This window comes from Pezoporus occidentalis, unplaced genomic scaffold (genome assembly GCF_034315485.1).
Source record: "Pezoporus occidentalis ecotype Australia unplaced genomic scaffold, CSIRO_AGI_Poc_V1 ctg232, whole genome shotgun sequence".
Classification (NCBI taxonomy): Eukaryota; Metazoa; Chordata; class Aves; order Psittaciformes; family Psittacidae; genus Pezoporus; species Pezoporus occidentalis.
Genome location: NW_026914201.1, coordinates 143179 through 169211, shown reverse-complemented (window position 1 = coordinate 169211; position 26033 = coordinate 143179). Strand labels below are relative to the sequence as shown.

Below are 26033 nucleotides of genomic sequence, written 5' to 3'. Positions count from 1 at the left end.
TAATAATGCATTGGAAACATTTGTGCATTGCCTAACAGCACGATAATTTTTGTTTAATTGTATCTATATGATGCTGGTGAAGCACTGAAACCAGGAAAATAAATTCTGGGCTTTCAGGTGCTTGATTGATTCATCATGTTTATGATATGGGAGAGAATATTATACTCAATTAACTGTGTGTTTGCAGATAATGATAAATGTTAACTTAAAAGTCTGATAATGTATTATATCCCCCCACCACATAACGGTCATAATAACTACCTATCAAATCTTTATTTTTTTATTCCTTTTTACTGAAAAATCAGCACACATATACTCCTTCCTTTTCAGCACAATCCATGAAAGGGTCCCCAGAGTACTTCATATGCCCATTAGGTACCCAAAGATAAAAAAGGAAAGGCTGATTGTCTGAGCACACCTCTGTGTGTGCCTCCTCTGTGCCAGAAGATACGGAACAACACCTTAACCACAGGCATGTTTTCCAAATACACTGTTTTAAAGTCACATACTGTATACAAACAGGACTAAGAAAGTTTTAGCCTACCTGATATAAAGGGTTCCTGTCAACAGTAGCTTTTCTATGTACTGATTAACCATCCTCCATAGGAATTAAAAAAATCCCACAAAACTGGTGTACAAAACCCCTCTAAAATGAATTAATATATCGTGTAGTTATCTTTATGGAAGGCCCATAACCAGCTTCAGTTAACAGCAGCTCATCTTACATCTTGGTTACATATCTGGACCAAAATGCTTCTGATCGTATAAACAAGGCCAAGCAGTTTCACCTTGTTCCGACTTCAGTCGTCACATGATGGCAAACACAGCAAGTTCCCACACAGGACTGACGCGCATATCAACATTACTAAATAGAAGATAAAGCATTTTTCTGGCAGTCTGATAATCGCATGCTAGAAATACTCAGAGTACGAACAATGGCTGCTGCTGAGGACAGAGCTAAGTGAACCTGTAGTGTTACCCAGCACAGCTGGTAGGTATGTGGATTTCCAAAGTCCAGACCAGAGCTCTGATGTTCTGCACCTACAGCATAAGAAAGCTGAAGTTCAATCTGCCTATAGATACGGTTGATTCATTATGCTCACATACTATTTACTTTAAGGACTGTTATATTTGTTGTGTTTTGTTTAAAATCTACAGACTCTCCAAATACTGCTTGGTCTCAAACTCCAGCTGTTCGTATACCTCCATTGTCAGACACTCAAAAAATGCATTTCAGAAGGAATGAATACGCCTGCCAGCCTATTTTCAAATATTTTTTCTATCTTTCTTTAATGACATGAAGAACAGCAGTTATGTTCATGCATAGGAGGATGAAAAACACCCCAATCAATATCAACATTTACTTGAAGCTTGAGTAATTCAAGTTGCAGCATGTGTCATCCTTCCCAGTTTTGTACTCTATTTATATACCTGAGCTGGAGAGCTCACTGATGTAATGTTTGAGACATAAATAATTGCCTTATCTGCTGTATTAAGCTAAAAACCCAATGAACTTATTTTGCTTCATAAAACAGTATTCTAAGCATAATTCGTTATCACAAAGTTGAGAAAGCTGCCCTTTCTAATCTTCAGAAACTATGTTATCTTAAAGTCAATTCATCAGAGTTCAAAAAAACCCCTGCTCTTTAGCCTTATGGTTATATATATGGAGAACAGACACTTAGAAAGATGAAAAAGGCACATTTAAAAAGAGTTGTACATAATATTCTGTTACAGACTTCTGTTACTTTCCTCCCAGCATTCTGTTACAATTTCATGGAATTTTTTCCAAAGTGCCTATCTAAACAGGTGACTTATTATTACGCTCAAAGACATAAGGACACTGTACAAATAAGGACACTATATTTTATGTGGAATGTTCTCTTAAAATAATATACTTTGAAGCATATCACTTTATAAACACTACAAAAATGTCCATTATAAAATTTGGACTTCTATTTGTTTGAGTGACACTAAATGTAGTAAATTTTATCAGTTGAGTAGAAAAAAGCCTGTTTTGAGAGAGTGCCTTGTAACAATCTAATTTTGTTCAGCGGATGCAAACAGTAAAACAAATGAAAACATAAGTGGAGACAATACATGTTAACAGCTAGCTTTTCATGAACCCCAGTGCTAATAGTATTATATCATACCATCATTCTCCCAGGCTAATTAGTCCTACTAAAACACACAGAGAAGTAGGGATAATGAATCTTTAAGTTTAAGGACCTAATGTTCTATGTTCTTTTTCTTTGGAGACACATTCTTACTGTCTGAAGACCTAGTAACCCCATCATCTTGAACTGTCAGTCCCCACTTCTTCTGAGTCTGCCGAAGGCACTTTCAGCCAAAGAACAGAATTTTCAATGGGAAAAGAATTTCAATCTGTCTTGTCTTCTCTTAAGAAGATATACAAACATAAATTTGACATTCTAGCATGCCAGTTGGCAGAACATCTACTTACTTTTCATCCCAAACATGGTCGCCTCTGTGGAAGATAACTAGGTTATTTTCAGCATCCAGAGCCAACCCAGAAACTTGGCCAAGTTTGAGGTCTAACCCAGGCCACTCCACAGCTTCTTCTATGTGAAAATCTGACCAAAGAAACAAAAGACAGACATTCACGTAGCATATTTATAGATAAAACTGGTTTTAAATGCATAGTTAACTGGCATTTGGCACAGGCTGTTGGGAATGATATGGACATTTTCTTGTACACATTATTTCCATTAATGAATTGCAATTTAATTCCAACCATAGTTTTATTATAGTAAAGCATGCACAAGCACTGGCATCCTGCTACATACAAGATGACAGAAACCTCAAAACTGCTTTTGACTCCATTCTTTTTTTCATCTTGTAAGGATACAGGCACACACTTACTCTAGAAGTTTTAGATACTGTGAATAATTCCTACATCAAAAGATTACAGAAATATACAACTACTATCCAAAATCAGCAGGCAAATTTAAATACTAAATCATCAGTGTTTTATTAGAAAATGCGTAACAAAAACTGAATCACTAAACCACCTACATATCAGAAGTGGTTGATTCATGAACTTTTTTAAAAAAAAAAAAACAAAACTTTAAACACTAAAAAAAAATACAGGGAAGGAAGGAAAAGAGCAATGAGAAAGAAATATAAAAGTAATTCTGCGAAATTTGCCTATGACATTTCTTATGGCCGATATGTGCACTAGCTCTGGATATTGTTCGTATCCTAATCCAGTCATTACAGGCATGAACATGAAACAGATGTCTAAATTTGATGGAAGATGAAGAAAATCAGAATATCTGTCATTGTTTATGCTGTAGCACGCTTTTTAAAAGAATAAATACTGGATAGTTTTTGAATGACACAAATGTAATTTTCACACTAAATTAACAGCATAGGATTTAGCAAGTGAACCACTGCTAAAAAGTCAGTTACTTCTTGTGTTTTTCTTAAATCATAAAAGTCCTGGAGACAAATTTAGTTTCAAGTTAAAGATTAAAATTAAAACATAAAAAGACCTTTACTTTAACCTGTTTTATGTAAAAATAGACTTACACTGATTAAAGGCACAAACAGCCCCACATCTGAAAAGGTTGTGGAGTGTTGGCTATGAACATTAATTTCTCATAAATAGACTGCTAAGATACTATTTGGAAGAGGTTGATCTGGGCTGCTCTTGCAGTATTAAGACACAATGGAACAATATTCCCCAAAATAAAAAAAAGTACTGGCGAGGCAAATGTCACTTATTCTGATGAAAGAGAAAAACCCCAGATCCTAAAATGCCTTCTGCATGTTAGGAAATCCATCATTCTTCCTTTTCAGAAATAAATCTGTTCAGCACAAGTCAAGTATTTCTGAAGTGCAGACTTTGTATGAGGGCACACAAAGTCAAACTGAAGGTGACCAAAAAGCAATTTCTTTGCAGTTATGTGAAAATGGAGTTGTTTCACTAGCATTCGATGTGTTTGGCAGCATCATGCTGCACTTTGCAGCTTGCAGTTCACCCAAAGTTCGTGTGTTTTGCTGTTATCACTAGGGTACCATCCAGGCAGGTGAAATACATGTCCTCATTCACAAAGAGCCAGGGTGTTAGTGCTCAGAAACAAGGCAGATCACAGACCTCAACACACAGCACCCAGGGAGTTTGAGGGAGTTTACCTGGAGGTGATCATCTAATGAAAGGAAAGATGAAATGGGAAACAATATTGAAAATCTCCAGGTCAACACAGCTGTTCAGATAAGCATCTTCCCTACCACTTCCACTTCACTTGGAAGAGATGTAGTCTGAGGAATAACAGCAAGGATGGGGTCAGGGGGAAACCATTTCTACGTTCTACACAGGGGAAAGATAAAACCAGTACTGAAAACCTACCACAGGCCAGGAGATACTTCGCCTTTGTAGTTTTAGATACCATAGCTACAGTAGGTGACAGAGAAACTGTTTAGGCTAACACAAAACCACAAACCTAAGACTGACAACTGCAGTGAATCCACTACAGTAATCAGAAACTTCTAAACCAAGGAATCTACCCTGTAGCATTTTTTAAAGTTCCAAGGTAAAGGAAAAGCTGTTAAGAAAAAGACTGTACATGTTAATGCTTCTGTACAGTTCAGCTGGTCACAACAGGTGCAGTACCAGGTATATTCATGGACATTATGGTTCTGAAAGGAATAAAAGGATGGAAATCCAGTGTCTGCTTTCCCACTCTCTCATCTCAATCAGTCTGAGTTAACTTGCAGAAAACTTGTGTAAGTTTAGTCTTACAGTGCCACTTGGCCTGTGAGCTTGTTCATAAAAGAGCTAGAAAAATTAAAAGGCTAAACACAGAAAACCTAAATTTTGGCCTCTAAAAATTCAGTCTCTAAAAAGGCATGTACTATAGAATACAAAATATATGTATGTCCTGGATTCAACTGTAACAGTTCTTTTTCTCACTCTCAGTAGCTGGTGCAGTGCTATGTTTCAACTTTAGCCTGAGAACAATGCTGATAACACACCCGTGTTTTAGTTGTTGCTCAGTAGCACTTACCCTGATCAAGATCTTTTCAGTCTCTCATGCTCTGCAGTGAGGAGGGGCACAAGAAGCCAGGAGGAAGCAGAGACAGGACACCTGACCTGACCTAGCCAAAGGTGTATTCCATACCACAGCACGTCATAACCAGTATGTAAACTGGGGGAGTTACCCTGAGGGCCCAGATCGCTGCTTATGTCGGGCTGGATATGCGTAGGCAGATAGTGAGCAATTGTATTGTGCAGAACTTGTGTTTATTGTTGTTTTTCACTTCCCCTTTTAGTTTTATATTCTCTTCCCTTGGTACTTCCCTTATTGTTATTATCATTGGTGGTAGCAGCAGTGGTTTTGTGTTATACCTTAGTTACCGAACTGTTCTGATCTCAACCTGTGGGGTTTACATTCTTTTGATTCTCCTTCCTAACCTGCCCAAAGGTTAGCAGGGGAGCGAGCAAGAGCTCTGAGCTACTGGCTGGGCTTAAACCACAACAATATACTTAAAGGACTAAAAGATTTCTGCTAGATCAGACCAATACAATGAATGGACAGTGAAATACAGTCTATCACAAGAACTCTAGCCCCTACACAACTGTTAGATTTTCTAACACTTTTCAAAAATTGGTTTATTACTGTTATCTTTTCCCTTTGCAAGTCTCACACTAAAATTACTACAATAAAGGTTTACCTCAAGGCAACTAGCTTCATACAAAAATGTACTAAATTTCACTTTATTTATCTAAGAGTGATTATTAATTACCTACAAAACTAAGGGGTCCATGGAACAGCTGTAGAAGACACCAAAGAAAATTACTTTTCCCCATTAAAATATCTTAGTTACCTAAAGTATATATAATTCATTTCACTGTAAATGAGATTTCTAAACAAATCTCCTACCTTGTGATTTAGAGTAATTCCTTCATCAGTAAAACTATACAGAATTACACAGATTTAGAACATGCAAATCAGCCTCTAATCTCTCCACAAGTGAAAGAATAAAGCCTTATTTATTGGCAAAAATAAAATCCACTGTGTAGAAATCCCTCGAAGCTCTTGCTAGCTTTTAGCATTACAAATTTCAGTCATGCTGCGTTTACTCTCTGCCATCAGAGTAGTCATTTAAATCTTGATAAAACTCCTGCAGAAAGGAGATTTAAAAACTGAAGAATTGCACTGTATGCCTTAATTAGGAGGTACACTTGTACTGGTTGCAGTGATGTTGAACAACCTGACTGATTAGTGACCAGTCTCATGGTAGCAAAATAACAACAGTGCAGGAAGAGCAGTAGTAAAAGGTTGCAACATTTAGAACAACCTTACTTAACATACTGGTCACTTGCTGTTTCAGGTCTAACATGTTTAAAATTGGAGTATTTGTATGACTAAAAATATTAAGCTATTTGAATTCCAGTAATTTTTAAACAGTTAAATTAAATTAATTTAACAGCAAACCAGAGTGTTGTCCTAAGAAATACTGAATTTTTTTTTAATTCAATACAGTAAAAATTTACATCAAAGGTGCAAGTGTTTTTATTAAATCAAGACATGTTAAAACACTTTATGTTCCACTTCTTCCTCTGAAGAGGAAAATTCCATTTTGGAAGGTTTTGCTCTTCTAATACATAAATACTTCCCCAAACAGAAACTAAATATGCTCTTAAAGATTTTATATAAAAGTTCTTTTGCCAAAAGATGGCGCTGGGGGCTTCAGAACTTCTGTAGTTAGCAGTATTACAAACATTAAAAAAAAACCCAATCAAACAATGCTAATTAAGATAATTTCAATTTTCCTTTTTGCTGCAACTCAAAACTGCATCATTTGAAAGTCCATTAATTAATCCTCCACCAACAAATCCCCTCCCCCAAAGAAATAAATAGCTACTAAAGTAGCCAAGCAAATGCTTCCTGCAGCTAGAATTCATGCCATACAACGTGACAACTAAGCCCTTTATTCAGTTCACTGAGACTCCTGCCTTTGGACCAGTTAAAACAGAAATGTCTTTTTTCCCCTCTACACACCATATGCTCTTAGCTTGAACTGTTTTTGCAGATATGTTACACACATTCCTCTTCCAAGCATTTAATTCCAGTGTCACTTATGGAATTATTTATGATTTACAATTATGTCAGGCACACAGCAACATCCCACATGTTTCTGCACCTTTGCCAGTAACTCGACAGGCTCTCATTTTACTAACTAGCATAACACAACGTTGGGAAGTCCTCACCTTTGGTTTTCTGTTAAATAGAAACACAGATTTTTGCTGAATTTGAATACTATGACAGAATCTCACATAAGTGGAGACAATAAATGTTAACATTTTGAACTGAAATAAAAATCAAATGGATGATATGCATTTGTGTACAACAGTACTTGGATACATCAAGCTGTCTGTCTGCACCATAAAAGCAAGCACGTGCTGCTACAGCTTTTGCATACAAATGACTTTCATGCATATATACCAGCTTCTTTTATGAGATACCCATCACATGCTGCATTATCTTTCTTTCCACATTAGCAGGTAAGACCAAGCACAATCAATATCACAGAGACCAAAATGTAAGTAAAACAAACACAATACATAGCTTCTGCTGTCATAGAAACCTGAAGGGAATGAATTATAATCTTAGTATGATAAAACAGCCTATCCAAGAATATTTGGATAGCCAAGCCCAATTTATTGAAATAAATATGCAGAGAATTTACTTCCCAAGAATTTTTCAGAATTAACTACCACAATTTCTGAATGAGAGGAAAAACACCTGCTAGAACCACATCAATAAGTTTTATTAAATCCTGTATCTGACAAACCAAGGTAATCAGAAAACTCATAAATTGCATTAATTATCCTAGTGTTCATTTCATAGCAGTTTTTTGTATTAAAAAAAATCATTAATTCATTTCCCATGTCTAATATGTCTCGTGCTTACCTTTTTTAGCACAATTGATACAAAACCATTAATTAAAAGTCCTGGGGAAAAAAAAAATAATATTTTACAGCCCAAAAAGTACTGGTATTGTGCCACTGGTATACATTTTCTCTTCACACACAGAAGGGAAAGAACCCCACTGAAATATCTCAAAATAGAGCAAGAACATTTCCATAATTAGGAAAACTGTCATGTAAAATATTTCCAAGCATCAATTGATATTCCCTTCAGATTTTGCTAATGTGGATCACAGCTCTTGCATTGCATTTCATTGTATAAAATTAAACCCTAACCCACCTCCTGCATGTTCTTTTTCCCAGTTTTCCTCACCATGTTCAGACTGAATTCTGTCTCTGACAAGATTAGTACTGTCCCTCTCGTCATGATTTGTGATCTCTCTGGCAAGGTCCTTCTTTTGGACTACATTAGCAATCTCAGCTACAAGATCTGATTCTGCCTTTTCTGTAGGGTTATGCTTATACACATGCACAACATCTTCCCTTTCTCCTAGCAGCTTGGAAAGGAGTGAATAGAAATCGCCTGTATAAGAAAGAGAAAAGATAAGAGGAAAGGAGGGAAAAAACAATTATAACAGCGTCATTTTTCACAGCTTCAGCAAAGTATAATGGAACGAAGTTATTCAAACAGTCTTTGTCAAAAGTGGCATAAAAGGGAATTGTTTCAGACTTGGGAATTGAATGAGACAAGTCTCTGGTATGAAAAGATAATGTCAAATCTTTATCAACTTTAATTTCCATAGAAACACCCACTTTTACCTCAAACTCTAGCACGAAAATATCATCACCTCTGCACAGATGTTCTTGGGAACAAGATAAAAAATAGAAGTATGCAAATTTCAGTAAAAGAATATTTGTGATGGAACTATCTGGATTTGCCAGACTACTACAGATTTACTTTATTTTTATAAAACAAAGAGGTAAAAATTCTAGAGTTTTACTAATTTGTTAATTTATAAAGGAAACAATATACAGTCATGATGGATTTCAAAATAGATTTCTTTGCAATCTGTCCTCACATAAGAAGCTTAGGCTGTGAGAAACAAACCTTCACCTTTTCAAACAGATTCTATAGAGCATACTGTAAAAAGAAGACACACTGGTGTAACAGTGATCCATTAACTTTTCATTTATTAATTCGGCCTGTGTCCTGTCCCTCTTCTTTGTCCAAATCGTAAAACTCTTTAGACACAGTATTATCTGGCAATGCAGGGAATAGTATTTTCTCAAGCTACTTGCTAGCAATACAGTTATGACTATAGCTTTCTCAGACACCAACATGCTTTTCAGTAAATTTCAGAACAATAGCTGAAAGCAAACAACCAAACATTAGGTATGCAAATTCCAGAACCACATTTTTCTTCACAAAATATTCAAGCCACCCAAACAGGTTTTAATGAAGTCAAATGTTCAATTCTTTCTGCAGGGTTAAATGAAGTAATGACATGAAGATAAGTATATTCCTCTCCTGAGATTCTCTGCTAACCGGCAGGTACCAAACCTTTTAGAATTTATTAACCAAGTATCTTGGCTGCCTGAAACTATTACCAACTTTTTCAAATACAACTGCATCATTTGAATGGAGACATCCAATGTGCTTCAAGGTTTAATGCAGTAGGTGTTATTTTATTTAAGTACAAATCACTCATAATGAAAAGTCTGCATTATTTTATGACAGGCTATATAAAATATTTCTTAGAAAAGCAAAACTGTAACTAGTAATGCTTTCACCAAAGTAATCTAGCCAGAATCAGATCCATCACTTGCAGCCTGGGACAGAGGAAATTAAGTCTTTTGGAAATGACCCTAAGAGGATCTGGCATGTTTATAAACAGCCCTAATTCAATGATCTTGAGTTAGATTCCATTCCTTGCCCTTGAAAATTAAATATCTCAGATGAAATCTTCTGTCAGAAAATAATTACTGAAGTAACAGAGCCAATTTCAATGAAATGAACAAGGCAAATTAGGCAAGAACTACCTGTTCAGAACAAATTCAAGTATCAAAAAAAAATTGATAGAAGTTTTGTACAAACCATATTTATTCTGAGAAAGGTTTATAATCAGATTAATCAGGTTCAATAGTCTCTACTTAAAGCATCCAAGAACTGGTGCTGACGCAGAAACACAGCTATAATTTCCTCTACTCAGGAAACATTCAGTATTAACATACTCTCCATGGGCCTTAACTACACTTTTGCAGCATCTTAAAAATTCAACAAAGTTTATATATACAGATGTTTTGGTGGTATCCATGGCTGCAGACCTGCAGATGAGCCAAGCCTGCTGACTCCTCTACATGGAACGAGAGAGGCCTGAATGACAAAAGCAGTGCTCTGCCTGATGTAACTGTGAAAAGTCTCCCTAAACCAGCAAGCTTGGTGATATTTTAGACTGCAGACCTTTTTAAAGCAAGTTCAGTGATCTTTGACCAGTTTACTCTTTCCTAAGCCTGTACCAACAGCCTGAACAATCTTCTTGTAATTCTTGGTCACAAAAAGAAAAGCTGTAGTTTACAGAAAGGTTTCAGACCCCTAACTCACAACTCATATGTTCGTTTTATTGGAACAACAACGAATTTCTTCCTCCTTCAGCCAAAACACTGCATACTACTTCTGTTGTGCAATGGTTGCCATGAATAATTAACTCACTCTCCCACAACAGATATCACTCATTGATTAAAAAAAGAAAAAAAGTAGTGGCTCATTTTACCTGTCTGAAAGCAGCTTCTCTTACTATACAAGAAACTGCTATAAGATAGAACTCAGTGGAGGAGAAGAAGAAAAGACAGCAGCAGTATCCAACTTAAGAATAAAGAAAGCCCTGGGAAAAATTTTTAGGACAAAGTGCTTTCATAGAAAATTCCAGTGACTCTTACAGGAGATATAATCAGGTATTCCACACCAAGGAGGCCGACCAGTTTTGGTTTTGCCCTAGTACTAAGCCTATGATAATAAGATAAATGAGGAACTTTCAAAAAGTGGAGTAAAGTGGTTTGAGTATATCACTGTCAATGGCTATAGATGACACATTTTCCAGGTTCAGCTTGTCCTATTTCTGCTTTTATTAGGCAGAGGTGTTGTAACCACAACAGTTAAGAATATTTAGGAACTGAAAGTATGAAAAGTGGTGTGCCCCAGAGAGTGAAAGTGGTCTAAATTGTAGCTGCTCTGAAATGGTCATCTTTGTTTTAAGTAAATGTGTTTGTGAAAATGAATGTGATATCTCTACACCTTAAGCTCAAAGACATCCATGAAGACTACATATCTGCCCAGCATCTCCATATGCTTCACACAAACAGTAGGCTGAAGTCTTCTGTCAATTTCTTGGCATCTAGATACAATTCAGTGTATTGAAAAAGCAGAAAAAATGTGTGCAGATGTCAAAGGGAAGAACTGCAGTTTCCTGATTACTCAATGTATGCAACTGTTCCCCAAACTCCACACAGTGAATGGAAGTTTCATATTATCTAGGAACAACATTTTTCAGCTTGCTTTGTGATCCCCAGGCAGATTCCAATAGATTTGTAAGCAGTATATTTTTAAATAGTAGTTCAGAATTCACTACACATAACTAGCAAAAACCAGACTCCTATTGTTTCTGATTAACAGTTGCTCTCTATAAACCAATATCCAGCAAAGATTATAGAATGATCTCATGTTGCCCTTTTACAGCTGTCTCATACTAGATGGAACAGTTGAAGGATGATGCTTGTCTCAAGATACTCAGTGGGAAAGGAATACCGGCAAGACGCACCATGTTTGGTACTGTTCGAGATGAGACAGCCTGGCCTTTAGAATGCCTAGGTATGATTAAAAGAAGACATGGGTGAATGAACAACTTGCTCTTATTGAAACAAGTGAAGTCTAGCAGTGCAGTCTTAGGGAAGCTGACTGATTAGGTTAGTTTCAGAGAAGATACTTACATGCACTTCTTATTTGTAAGCCATCAGGGCACTTCCCTCTATGTAATACGGTAAAAGATGACTGGCTACAAATATCTATAGTTTCTGCTATTTTGGAGGAAGTGACAGCTGTCAAGACCAACACCTCCAGACTGAAACAATGCACAAGCATATTCCAATAAGTTTAAACATGATTACTTATGGTGGTTCTACACTAGGAAAATTCTTTTACAGAACAGTGTTTTGGAAAATAGTCATACAAACGAATAAAAACATTGGCAACTTTCACTGCAACCCATGAGCTGAATCTCACCTGATCTCAATAAAATATCAGATTAATTTAAGGTTAATAAAACAGTGTAGTATTTTGACCACCAGGTTCTGGGTTGAATCCCTGTGGTGTTGAACTATCCATGTCTAAAACCAACCCTTTTTTCCCAGCATCAAACACCATTTCCCCCACCTGCAGCGAGCAGTCGCTGTCCGTGCTCCTTATGGAGCACTCCACCATGTTGATGGAAGTACCAACTTCCAGCCTGGATGAAGTATCTAGCCATGGTGCTGCAGGATCAAAGTATCAGACAGATGAGAAGTTCAGCCATAAGTGAGCCTGTGCAAAGAGCTTGAATGCGTAGCTGTTATGATACATACATGAAAACTCATTTTATGCATTTTAGAAAAAGAAGCAAGAACACTGGTGTGGTGTCTGGGAATTGTCATCTCCCGAAAATGTAGTTGTGTCATAATGACTGCACAATTTCACTGCAACAGTTCAGACATGCTCCCCAGTCTGGTATTTCAGACTTTTGTTAGGAATCAGACTGAACAGGATTTGAAGCATGAAGCTGCTGCTGCAGCCTACTTACAAAAAGATGTCTTACCAGGAAATAACCAAGCAAAACTCTAGCAAGCAGTCCTCTGTGTTGACAGGGGACTGGTACAGCAAAGTTTATCTGCATGTTTCACAGGTGTGAATGCTTGTATTGAAAGTCTCTTTTTGAGCATGTTTGATCTGACATGGGGCCAGTATGCAGGTCATTCCAAATCTGTGCCTCAGTCCTGCTGAGATTGTAGCAGGAGACAAGTTTTCATATTTGACTTTTGGTTATCTAATTATCTCTGAATTAAGTGTACTCTGAGACTGCATGTTTCTGCCTTACCAGGATGTGCTTCTGGCCTACTCCTGTGCTCATGTGGCAAAAATAGTCAGCGCTTTGACTTTTCATAAGTTCCAGAATCAGGGTCCAAATAATGTAGGCTCCAACTATGATTTCACCTCATCTTAACTCTAAGGTGAGGCTGTGTAATATGTTAAGAGTCGTTATCACCAAACTGTATTTTAGCTGAAGAACTATCTTCCTGATGAAAATACGTAAATTTGGCTGCTAATATTACCTTCAAGACTGTGCCATCAGGAACAAATGCCTTCAAAGTAAACATTTATCAAAATCAATAGTTTCATTTTCTTTGCCTTCTTTGGCTCCTACATGAAGCTACTAAGCTCATTCTACCAGGCATACATAAGGTAACATTGCTGGTAGAAAAGTATGGGAGAAAGGCATGGAAAGAAACTGAACAAAATCTATTGTCTATTTATTTGAAATTACATTGGACACAGTTTGATGTAATAAACCAAAATAACTTTCAAAATAGTTTCTAGTCTGCTATTATTTTTCATTCAAGTCCTACCATACTGATTTAAGCTGCTGCTTTGATGAAAGCATTGGAAAGATTCCTGAGAACCAAAATAGGTTAAGTAAAACTGTCTTCTCTTTAAAGCGATTTCAGGGGTTGGGGAAAAGAGGCATAGATATGAAGAAATGAAAAGAGTTAAGCTGCTCTTGAGATTCTTGGTCACCGTCACTGTGCCCTAAGTGACGCGTAGTTATAGCATAGCCAAGCTGACATGTTTGAAGAACTAGAATTTTAGCTGTTCTCAAGGCATTTCTAAGCAGCTTATAGAGATAAAAAGAAAAAAAGATGGAAGAAAAGGTTAAAAAAAAATTTTCTGTTTTCTTCCATGGCTGCATGTCCTAAAATGAGCCTTTCCTACTACTGCTATGCAAATGCACTTTCTTTGGTTTTAATTCATTCTTTCTTTCTTTTCCTCCAACTGCCAAAATGTTTTAATGTACAAATGTTTTAAGAGGCCAAGCATAGTTTATAAAATCACAGTTTACAACTGGAAAAGGGAGCACTAAAGATAAGAGAAAGTATGAAATACAATAAAAGAATCTTCACTGAGGATTACATTTTGTTACAGATGTGTGTTCAGCAAATTAGAACCTGAGGCTCAAAACCAAGCTGGCTGCAGTTTCCTAATTGCCCTATTCTTTCCTTTCCTTCCTGAGCAGTAATAAGTTCCTGACAAGCACCAATCATTTTGTTACAATAAAATATATATATCAGCTATTGCTAAATGACTAGTAATGAACACGAGGGGTTTACTACATAGGACTCTGCTGTACTTATTTAGATATATTAAACACATTTGTAATTCAAGCACACAGTACACTAGTTCCACCTCAAATTTCTATTTGATGCAGCACATACTTGTAAATACATTTCTTCTCAGAAACCAACATATATCAGAGTGTGTTTTTTAAAGAGTAGTTCTGGTGTTTTCAATTTATTTCTTTTAAGCACCATCATGCTTTAGTTTTGTTTTCTTTTTTAAAAAAAAAATTATAAAAAGGGATTTTGCTAATAATAATAGTAAACTAGTTTTTGGTGTGTTTTATATTTCTGCTATGACTTCATAATTTTTCTGAACTCCTCCTGCACTAATAAAATGTCCACTTTCCATTTCTTAGGACATGTAAATGATATTATAAGCAGTTTTTGCAGTTGCTCATTGATAAACAGTAAGCTAAAATACCTCTATAATTTTAAGAGCCAAAGAACCTAAACCAGGTTTCAAACAGTGAAGACTGAAACATTCAATTGAAAACAGCTTCCTTCCAAGCGTGTCAGTAGTTTTCTTCTCCTCAGATATGCAACCTAAGCATCCCTATTTGTAATTTTTTTGCTTAGACCTGATGCTCATTTCTTTACTGTGCTGAAGATGTGTTTGTAAGATTATGAATAACCTTATTCTAACCACATTGAAGGTTCATTTTTTATTTACAACTTTGAGCAGGATCTTTTAGTGTTGAAACAGGAAGCAAATAATTTGCAATTTTGAAGTTTCCTAATTATACTTCTTCAGCTGTAAATATTGCTCTTTCAGTAGCATGTTACCCCCTCAAGGTTTAATTCAGTCAATTTTCTGTTACTTTTGTATTGTATTCAAGGGACTTTATATAATCTTCCAGCACCAAACATGCAACCTGATGGTGAAAACATCTGAAGATTTTCTCATGTCTGGCCTTAATCTTAAAATGTCTCTAACACCTCATTCTAGGCACTCCACATCCTTTCTCTATCAACCTGAGAAATTTTAACCACTTACCAAACTGAACTTCTCTCTTTACAGACAAACTAGAAAAGGAAAATGATGAGAAATTTACTTTAGAAATTTGTGCAAAAACACATTGTCCTATTATTTGACATTGCTGCCACGGATTTGCTATGTAATACTGTTGCAGAAATACATTACTTAAGCTGAAAAATCAAGGATCTGTCTGCATTCTGATTCTCGTTTTCTCTTCAACACCTATTCTGTAAGAAATAGCAGGCCTTGTAGGCCTTCCTTCACATCTCCCCCTCTTTTCTTATTCGTTTTTTAAGGAGGAAATAAAAGACAGATGAGGCCAAAAAAGAACAAGGTATACCTCCTCCTTTCAGTTAAATTATCAAGAATTTCCACCCCAGCCACAAAAAGCCTTGTTCAGTACACTTTTTTGTAATGAGTTTTTCACAGGAATGCACAATAGCAAAATATGCAACACAGACATTTCAGTTTCTCAACTCACAGACTCAGTTACAGCCTAGCAAAATATTTCCAGTAGTGTAACAAATATGTTGTGCAAAATATTTATGTGTGTGGGTATTTGTGTGCACTCGTGAACAAATACAGCATACAACAACTGAAAATAATTAAAAGGTTAGGCATCCAAGTTTAATAAATAGCAGAATGATGTGTAACCCTAATTCAGCCTCTATTTTGTATGGATTATGATGTTAATCTTCCTTACAAAGAAACCTCCTCCCACAATCAATGGGCCATCACTATATATTAATATTTAACCCCATTCAAATAAACCCCCTTCAAGCACTCCTGAAAAAATGTTTTAACTAAACAGTAAGACATCTTTTAACATTTCTATTCCACCATCTCTGTTTATGAAACACACTAAATTAGCTTCATTATTACAGCCTGTACAATGAAACTAGGTTCATAATTACTGCTACTTTGCTAAAGGTTACACTCAGAATGGTCATTTAGCATCTACTCATTTTGGGTATTCACCTAGAAATGTCTCAAAATGTGGTTTTACTTGGTATTTAGGATTATATTTCACATCTTAAATTAAAGCCACATTTCTAGTCTATTTCAGCAGGAGCTGCGCATAAGCAAGACTAACTTCCAGTTATTTGTTTTGTCCATCCTCAAAACCTAGGCAAACAGATCAGGAAATAAGACTTCTCAAAGGTACGCAGCTACAAAGATCCATTCAGCCACTCTGCTAAGAGTCTAAAGTAAATCACTTTAAACAGAGAGCATCAAATTGCCTTAGACCATTAAGTCATATTTTCTTTTTTAATTTTCTCTATTTTCTTTTATTTTCTTTTCTCTTTTCTATCTCACTCCCTCACAGATTTGAATCTCTAGAACAAGTTAAAAGCCCAGGGAGGTGTTTTTCTATTCAACATAATCTCACCACTAGGTCAGCAATTCTATATTGCAGACTTAAAGCCAACTTCATAAAAGCTAACTTCTGAATGTTGGACTTAAGATGTAATATCTTCAATGCAGGAGGTTGAATGGGATGAGTCTAGCTGGGACATTCAAAAAGAGAGATCTTAAGTTCACTTGTATTGAACTTCACTATTCACTTTCCTGGAACTACTTCTGCTCATGCTAATCGTGAAATAATGGGGGATGAAAGGGCAAAAAAAACCCCATACTGGCTGGTTAACTGGCTAATACTGAAAGCAAAAGAATCACAATTTAGACTTTCACTTCAGATTCTACCATCAGAGGCAAAAATGTATGTTACTTTTTCGCTACCTGCTACCCTAAACCAGACACAAGCAAAAATGTACTTTTGTAAGTGCCACAGTAAACATTAATACCAGAAGACGAAAATCCCATCTCTTTCCTCTCTCATGTATGTGTAAATACACGTGTACACACATGCCTTTCTAAAACAAAAAATCAAATCTAATCTTTGATTTATAGTTTATATGCTGCAAGTGAATTTTCAGTTCAAGGTAGCCTTTTTTTTAACAAATATTGCCCCTGTCATTAACCATCACCTGTATAGTCCTTGTTTGTTATTAAGAAACTACCCCTGCCTATAGCATTTATACAGCTTCCAGGTACACCAGCAGCTGATTTTCTCAATAGTAAAGACTGCTTCACTGTTTGTACAGCAAAACAGATCTTTATTATGCCACAGACTATAGCTAGGAAAGTGTTGAACAAACAGAAACACATTGAGGCCTTTTTTCCAGAGGTAAAGAGACATCTAGCAGACATGGTGAGTGCTATGAACAGATGCTAGGTTTTTTAACTACTGTATCTATTGAATACAATTTTATCAAGCTTCTGTTAATGAACAACAAAATCAAACATAAATCATATTTGTTTTGCTAGGGACTTTGTGCTTCAGCAGGAACAGTAAACTCTCCAATATGCACAAATGCCTAAATCAATTGTATTACCTACAATAATTAACTTCCCATGAACAGTTTATCTTCACCAAGCAGTGACTCTGTTTCAGAAACAGAGGAATAATGAGGTCAGTTTCATTTAGGTAAGCTCAATTTTAACACTACGGAGATTTAGCTCTGTCTTCATGTTAAGTGGTGCTTCACTTTGTGATGGTTACTACTTATTTTGATATATTTACATTGTTTATTAATGTGCCTCTGATAACTGAAGGTGATGAAACTGAAAATTTAACATAAAAGCAATGATAACACCTGCAGGTGCCAGTATAATGAAGTTGCTTGTATGTAGCAGGAAGTACCCTATGCCCAGGCAATCATGTGACAGACACATTATTAGCAGGCAGGTTCTTTCACATGGTGGGCTTTTCTGTTCTCCTTTTTTGAGGCCAATAGATTTAATACTACTCACATCAGAATCTGTCTCTGACCATGCCTCTACCTCCTAGATTTGTAAGGATATCCAGCTAATAGAATAAATTAACAAGTATTTCAGTATTAGTGAAATGACAGTGTTTATACTTCAGTTACCTGAAATAAACAAGGGTAAAATTAAGTTGCTACAACATAGTGAGTCATCAAAGAAAAAAAACATGCAAGATAAAAGACAGAATTACAGAAAAATTGTTGAAGCATTATCTTCAGAGCAAATCAAAGTCTGAATTTACGACCAACAACTCAGCAGCAACAGAACTAATAAAAAACCTGAGTTTTGGTGGATCTGTGTTTTGTAGATCAGCTTATCATACAAAGTATGTCATGCCAGGACATAAAGGGAAAAATTTATATTTTAAGCTTTACCTCAGTGAAAGTATGTATTTGCTTCTGTGCAACTCCCTCCAAACTACAGAGTTTTCCTGTCCTTGTTCAAATTTGCTTGATATTGGCTATCTCACTAAAATTACTTGAGGAGATGGACAAACTGGCAACACAATTACAGAAAGCACTTTGCCCTACAAAACCAAACTCCAATTTGTGTGTAATTTTCATAGGCACATTTTACCACACCACTTTCAGCTCTTGGTATTCCCAGTGTCTCTTACCAGGTACTCATGCACTTGTAGGACCAAAACCCACCTAAAACAGCCTCTCACCTTTCCCTTTTGGAGACAAAAACAAAACTAAACCTGATCTGATTTTTCAATTTGCTTCTTTTGCTTGCACACATGTAATTCAACTGAAGTTAGAGCTTTATCAATGTAAAATTGAAGCTAGGCTCCTGTAAATGATGGGAGAGTTTATCTTAAACTAACTTAAAATATGGAATAAAACTCTCTCAAAGAAACTACTGTGTTTTAATATCTCACATTATGAACCCAAGTAATTTCAAATGGACAAAACAATGCAGTGTGTTTCCACAAAAACAGATTAGATGAGGTTGGATACTAAACAGTGGTCTCAACAAACAAGACTGCATTGTAGAAATGTGGCTTTGAAATACATTTCAAAGACAAATAAAAGGGTTTTTAAAAACAGGACCTTGTTTCAACATTTTGTTTCAAACATTAAAAAATTCAGTAAGATTCACAGATCACAAGTTCATCAACCAAATCCTAATGCACTTAATTAGTAATAAAGGCGGAGCAGCTTTTCAGCATAAAACTTGATCTTCATTTACAAGTAGCTAGCTTACTCTGTTCTGGAACAGGCTTAAAAAAATATAATTGTATTTCTTTCTTTAAAAATCCACCTTGAATTGACTAAGGTTAATTTTCAGATATGGAAGTGTAAATACTATCTCCAGTAGTTTAAAGTACTTTCAGTCAAGACACTGTTACAGAATCACAGAATCACAGAATCACAGAATGGTGTGGGTTGGAAAGGAACTTAAGATCATCCAGTTCCAACCACCTGCTGTGGGCAGGGATGCCTCACATTAGACCCAGAAACTAGGCTGTATGTAACTGTAACCTAATTATTTGAGTTAACTCTGCAATATGGCATATAGAAAATTTAACCCTTACGGAAGATGTTAGCAAAAACTCCAAACACTGTCCTAATCTTTTGCCTCATCAAAGGCAAAAGGAAATCTGCATTTAATTTATTTTGAATAAATTAAATGTCTGAACCATGTTTGAACCTCAACAGGGTCTTCTCATTTATATAAAGAAAAATCTTGATACTAAACAAATATTTATCAAATGCCATATGACCCACAAAAACAAAAGTACAGTCTTATTTTAACATATCCCCCAAACCTACACAACATTCAGCATATTTCTAGAAGCTTTAGAAGAGTCATGGTTTTTTTGTCCTGCAACTAAGTACTACACACATTTTTGCACAAGTTATGTGCATATGCACATATACACAAATGTAGTTAAAAATAACTCAGTATTAAACATTAGCTGCACTCAATCCAGCACATATACAACCAATACTGAACTGTAAAAACATACTATTCCCTACTACATACATAGTAATACAAAATGAGAAATAGGGGAAGAACTAATAGCAGACAGTCACATACAGAATCTAGAGCAGTTACATACTATAGGACTACTTCTTCATGTCCATCCTTTAGGATTGCACTTAGAGATAAACCACAAACTTCTTTAGCAAATTAAACCAAGAACAGGAAAACCTAATGAGATTAAAATGCTCTGAAGAATTTTATCTACACAGCTAGAGATCAATGGTAGACTATTTTTTTAAATTATTTCTTATATATCATTCAATTCTATTAGCTGTATAGAACATTGCAGGTTGCATCAATTAAACAATAAAACCTTCATAACTTATTAACAATCAGGATATAATTAATCAGCATTTTACATCAGTGTGTCCTGTACTTGACAGAGAAATAAACAAGTACATACTCTGCTCCAAAATCTCTTCCTCTTCTTTTTTCGCTTGCTTCAGCAAAGAACTTTTATCACTGTCCTTGGGTTCTGAAAAATGGATTTAGGATATGATGTTAAACTCTGTGTGTGGATGGAATTTAGTATCTTCTGACTGGAAAAGTCCTTCTGAAATGAACATTTGATATTTTTATCTATCTACAGTAGTTGTACCAAACAATGCAGCAGTGAAACAACTGGAATGAAAAATTGAGATTTATATTTTGCTACACAGACACACCAGTCAGATTACTTCTGGGTAATACTACTGCTAGAAATTAAATGCCTGCTGGTGTTCAATATAAACATTTGATTCCTTCCATAACAAAGCAGGGGATGCAGAAAACTATGGAAATGTTATGATTCAATTTTGTAGGAAACAGAAGATAAAGCAGATACTAACAAAGTGTTAATATAAAGTACTGATATTTAGGATAGAAAAGAGGTCAATCTTTTGGGTACACGGCTCACGTAACTATAAAAATATGTTGGAAATTGAAAGATGACAACAGAAAGAAACAGACAAAAGACTATGACAAATACTTCCAACAAAAACAAGAGCAGAATCCCGGGATGGTATATAATCAACGACTTGAATTTTATTCAGAATTGCATCATATAAATGAAAATTTAGTATATCAAAGCAACATAGACAAACACATCTGTGAGCAAAAATGGCTTGAATAAAATGGATTTTTTTTTTTAAGTTTTATGAGTTTTTTTTCACCTTCATGGTGTCCATGTGTCATCTTGAGCATATCAGACATGATTTGAATAGGGACATTTGCCTCCTGTGGTATATTTCTGAACAACTCAGGGTTTGCATTCTGTGTGCAGGTCATATATGAAACTGCATGCTTGGCTTCCATATAGTACATAATGTAAAAATTACACATCTCATCATTGGCTGTTCCCCTACATAACACAGAAAAGATGTGGCAGTTAGGAAAAAAGGAGCTGGATAGAGCTGTTATTCAATTAATCTAACTTGCTTAACAGAGTATTAAACAAAATGTGGCAATGTCATACTTAGTCGAAGTCCCACACTAAAACATTTAATAGCTTCATTGCAGCGAATATCGAAAACTTCTTTCAGCTTACACTAGACAATACACGAACTCCCCAAGTATCTCAGAAATTCTTAACAATTTGGGTTTGATTCTACAGAAAATTGCATCAACTATTTGATCTGCTCTTCTTTCCATTTCCCTAGTATTATCCTCATAGTACCCAGTGCGTCATCTACTATATACACGTTCTGGTGAAATATGACAGAACTGCACCATCCATCATGCCAGCATTCATACAATCCCCTCTCAATCTGGGGCAAACATAATTTAAAATCATTGCAAATAACATCTATGTTTCATTTCAGCAGATATCTTTTATGACAGTTTTCCCCCCCACATTCAAATGCATCCATTTATTGGCCAATCATACTGTTTCTAATACGGCAGAACTTAATTTCATTACATATTAGGACACCATAAATATCTCTTAAAGAGAAGACAGCACTGCAATCTTGAGAATAACTTGATCACAAACTTTGTAAGGAAGACATGAGTGCAAGAGGAATGATTAAACACTGGAAAAATTCCGTTCTTTGATAAATGTCCATGCACTTGGAACAGGAGAGGCTCTTCTCTACTGCTACATAATACTGTCTTCAATAGACAAAAAAGCTGCTATGAGAAAAATTTTCTTCTGAAAAATATTCCTTTGTGACACAGACAACACAGGGCCTCTCTGCAACTGTGATCTGTTCCTGCTTTTTTCCTCTGCCTTATGGTTGATGTATGTTATTTACAGCTACAATTCTGAGAATGGAATAAGCTGGAGCTGTAAAGAAAGGTTTGCAAAATAAAGGCTTTTACATTCACATTTTTTAATTAGCTTTCACAATTAACCACTGAGTCTGCATTCATAAAAAGTTACGGGGGTGGCTTATTAGCTGTTTGCAAAAGATGTCAGTGCTGACTTTTCCAGCAGCATCCTGCAGCATTCATTTACTCACCATAGCAACATTAATGACACCAGCCAGAGGGGAGATATGGGGAACATGGGAAAATAGAGTATTTCAGAGGGGAACTGGTATTTTTCCATGCATTGAAAATTTAGCATCCCTTGGAGACCAGAAAAATTAGACTCTGACTGGGCAAGCTCCGGTTAGAAAGCATTAACTTCACTGTTGGCCTCCCAGTATCTGTTACTATAATTGCTTCCTTTTTAAAACTCTAGTAGAAAAGGAGATGTGGAACCCACATAAACTCTGGTTCACCTGACAAGTTACTGTGTCTAAAAAATACAAAGTTTGTCCTTTTAAGTATTTACAGTTAAAAAAAAAAAGAAAAAAACAAACTCCATCAACAACAGTTTTAGTAAATTCACAGAAAACTCAGAATCCTTCTATTAGATATCTGAACTCCTGAGAAACTCTGTTTCATGAACAAATTTAATCTCTCTACTGAAATGCAATATTGGGGTGCTCAGTGCGTTAAATGTCTAATCCCTTGGGGTTCTGCAGCACATACTTCCAGAACAGAGAGATTGTTCTGCAGAGTATCTTCATTCTTCATATATGCAGCAAACTCTAGTGCAAAGAACTGAATCCACTTATGACAATATTTTTTTTTAATATTGCATCTATTTTTATAGTTACATTTGTCAACTTCATCTTACAGAACTCTGCCTGTCATCTTCAACTGACAAACACAGTTCAGGTTTTCCTATTGATCATTATTAGTCATTTATGGCTTTCTTTGTTTTGACAAAAGCATGTATATTTGTATATTGAAATAATGGTAACTCATATATTAGTTCACATTTTTAAAGTCAGATTTTATGATGGCTCAAAATTTATCAGAATTTTATAAATTTCCATTAATTTTCTTCTGAAATAATGAAGAGAAATTGTGACGCTTTATTGTTTTGCCTTAAACAGTCAGTAACTTCAGCCTACTAAAATTTTTTTAGACTTGATGACTCCTTTAAGTGTACATCAGCCCAACATCTGAGTAAGGTACTTGGTAGCATGGCTTCTGAACACTCCACCAAAGTGAGGGCAATGAATGTTATGTAGAGTTAAATATCTAGCAGACTAGATAGCAAAACAGAACATTCTGGCAGAATTTAACAATTAGAATTATTCTGAAAGGAGACATGAAACAAGTATATTTCTAAACATAACCAATGACATGGAGCAGAGAAAATTTACCCTATGTGCGTCTCTGTAGTTCTGCCTTCACCACTGAAAACACATCTAGCTGCTAGGGTATCATCATAGCTAACTTCCACAGGACGTTCTACTGGATAAAATGCCTGAAAGAGAGGGTGAGTCACCCTAATCAGTAAAAGCATCTCATATTATTTACATCAACACCCACACACAAGAATAACTGCTACACATCTGAAAGGTAACTTCAGGATGGTTGTGCATTGTAATGTAACCATGATAATGCTGGGCAATATTCATTTTCTACTGGCACAACATGTACCACTGGAAACACCATGAGGTATATCTATGCGTACATGACTGTCAATTCATCTTCCTGGTTTTAAATAAAGATAATCAAAACTTATAGTTAGAATTAAAAAAAACAACCAACCTGTGGTAGTTGTGGACTCTGTCTACCAATCAATGTCCATTGACCATTTCTCACTCTGTATCCACTCACTACTTTACCTATAACATACCAATATGTATGTGAACAAGAGACATCTAAAAAAAATATGCTGTAGTGTCAGTATTTTTCTGTTAAGCATTTGGTATTCCCATGTTGCAATAAAACTCTTACCTAATCTGTGTGTATGAACTCTGTAGGCAAAAAGGTGCATTGGAAACCTTTTGTAATGGCAGGCAATGTCTGCATCAACAGCTGTTATGATAGCAATAAACAAAGAAAAAAACCACATTAATTATTAGAGAAAAGGTACACTAAGGTACTTCAGTCACTTGAAAAAGACCTTCTGTGATGATGTACATAAAAAATGGGACTGAAACTTAGTAGTATTTTTTCCAGCATATGCTGCTGCTATCTAACAAAGTAACACGCTTATAGACTATGTAACACTTAAAAGAGGAACACTTAAAATAAACATAGCTATGGTAAACAGTCTACTCTAGAGAAAATGAAAATAAACTGGTATCATTCTAAAATTATACAATTTATAATTAAGTCTTGATTGTAAGATCTTATAGTTCTAGGCCCAGTTCTAAAGATTTAGGGTTAGATGCAGACTTTGGCAGAGAAGTGCTATACTTAGCACTATACTAGTGTTAGGAGCCTACAGAGAATACTTTCGCTGGTGCCTCTCTGAGACTGGCTGGCTGAGATAAATGCAACCAGAGAGACTGGCTGCATTCTTCCTTTTATAAAAAACTTCATGATCTTCTGCAGAACTGCAAGTTTGATTGAGCAGGCACAGAATCTTATTTCCCTTTCCCTCCCCCCTTCAACTGAAAAAGTAAGTATCTGCAATGATCAAATATCTTTTAGGGGGGATAAGGAGGGTGGTTTCTTTTGATGTTTTCATATTGAAGAGCAAATTCTGTTAAGCTTCAATTCAAATTGAAAAACATTTCAAGTGGCTGAAGTCACTTAACAGTTGAAGTCAACTGGGCATTTGACCACCTCATCCTATTTAGGCAGCTAACTGCAAATGGGAAGAATGGTGTTCTCACATATCTTATTAAGAATGCCAGTTTATCATAGGCAAATACAGAGTCAGTGCTCAAACTCCTTAAAACAAAACATTCCGTGCTAGCTTCAAGAAATGCTATTGGGACTATACAAGCTGAGCCTCAGGTAAAATCCATTGAGTAGGATTTGTTTGGGAACATTGTTGTACAGTGTTTTTTCAGCATTTTGACCTTTTAACCGCGTAGGAACATATGAATAAATTCTTTAAGGAACAGTTCCTTACTGGTAGAAATTAATTTATTAAAACTGAACTCTTGGTAAACCACAAATAGCATGATTGGCAAATACTTAAGAATAACAGTCCAAAAGATTGTATGGTGTTTTCTTTTTTTTTTTTTTTTTTTTTTTCCGTTTTTTTTTTTTTTTGTGAGATGGAGTGAATAAAAAAATGAATAGTGCTCTTTTTTGAAGACAAAAATTAAATACTCATAAGATTTCTAGAAATGTATTGCACAGATCATTATTGTTCTGTACACTGTCTTCTACAACACTGATCACTTTTGCTGATGTAGTTATCAGAAAATATGATATAATTTTAGAATTATAACTATTTTTGTCATCATTTGTTTAATTTGTCCATCTACAATACAGTGAGTCTCTGCTACATTTTCTTAGGCAATAAGCAGTAAAAATAAACCAGATGCTAAAATTACATAATCGCTTTGTAGAATTACAACTCACCTTTCTCGCCTGGCGGTATTACAGTGTTCACAGACATCATAAGATACATTCCGGCAATCAAAGGCTGCCTGCAATTCAAAACTCAAGCTGTGCTAATCAAGTCCTTTTCAAAACATG

The 26033-nt window shown here is 35.6% G+C and overlaps 1 protein-coding gene across 6 annotated transcripts in view; it reads right to left on the bottom strand.

The window, feature by feature from the left end:
* PAM (peptidylglycine alpha-amidating monooxygenase) overlaps nucleotides 1–26033 on the bottom strand; it is a 66095-nt gene that overhangs the window by 16305 nt on the left and 23757 nt on the right. For 3 of the 6 annotated variants that reach the window (XM_062621719.1, XM_062621723.1, XM_062621720.1), the window contains exons 8-15: nucleotides 25917–25984; nucleotides 24330–24410; nucleotides 24141–24217; nucleotides 23750–23853; nucleotides 21263–21450; nucleotides 20515–20586; nucleotides 8238–8480; nucleotides 2465–2594 (exon numbers count right to left, since the gene is read on the bottom strand). In XM_062621719.1, the coding sequence (XP_062477703.1) occupies nucleotides 2465–2594; nucleotides 8238–8480; nucleotides 20515–20586; nucleotides 21263–21450; nucleotides 23750–23853; nucleotides 24141–24217; nucleotides 24330–24410; nucleotides 25917–25984 (963 nt within the window). The remainder of the gene's footprint in view (nucleotides 1–2464; nucleotides 2595–8237; nucleotides 8481–20514; nucleotides 20587–21262; nucleotides 21451–23749; nucleotides 23854–24140; nucleotides 24218–24329; nucleotides 24411–25916; nucleotides 25985–26033) is intronic. The other 3 variants (XM_062621724.1, XM_062621725.1, XM_062621722.1) reach the window with 2 other exon arrangements.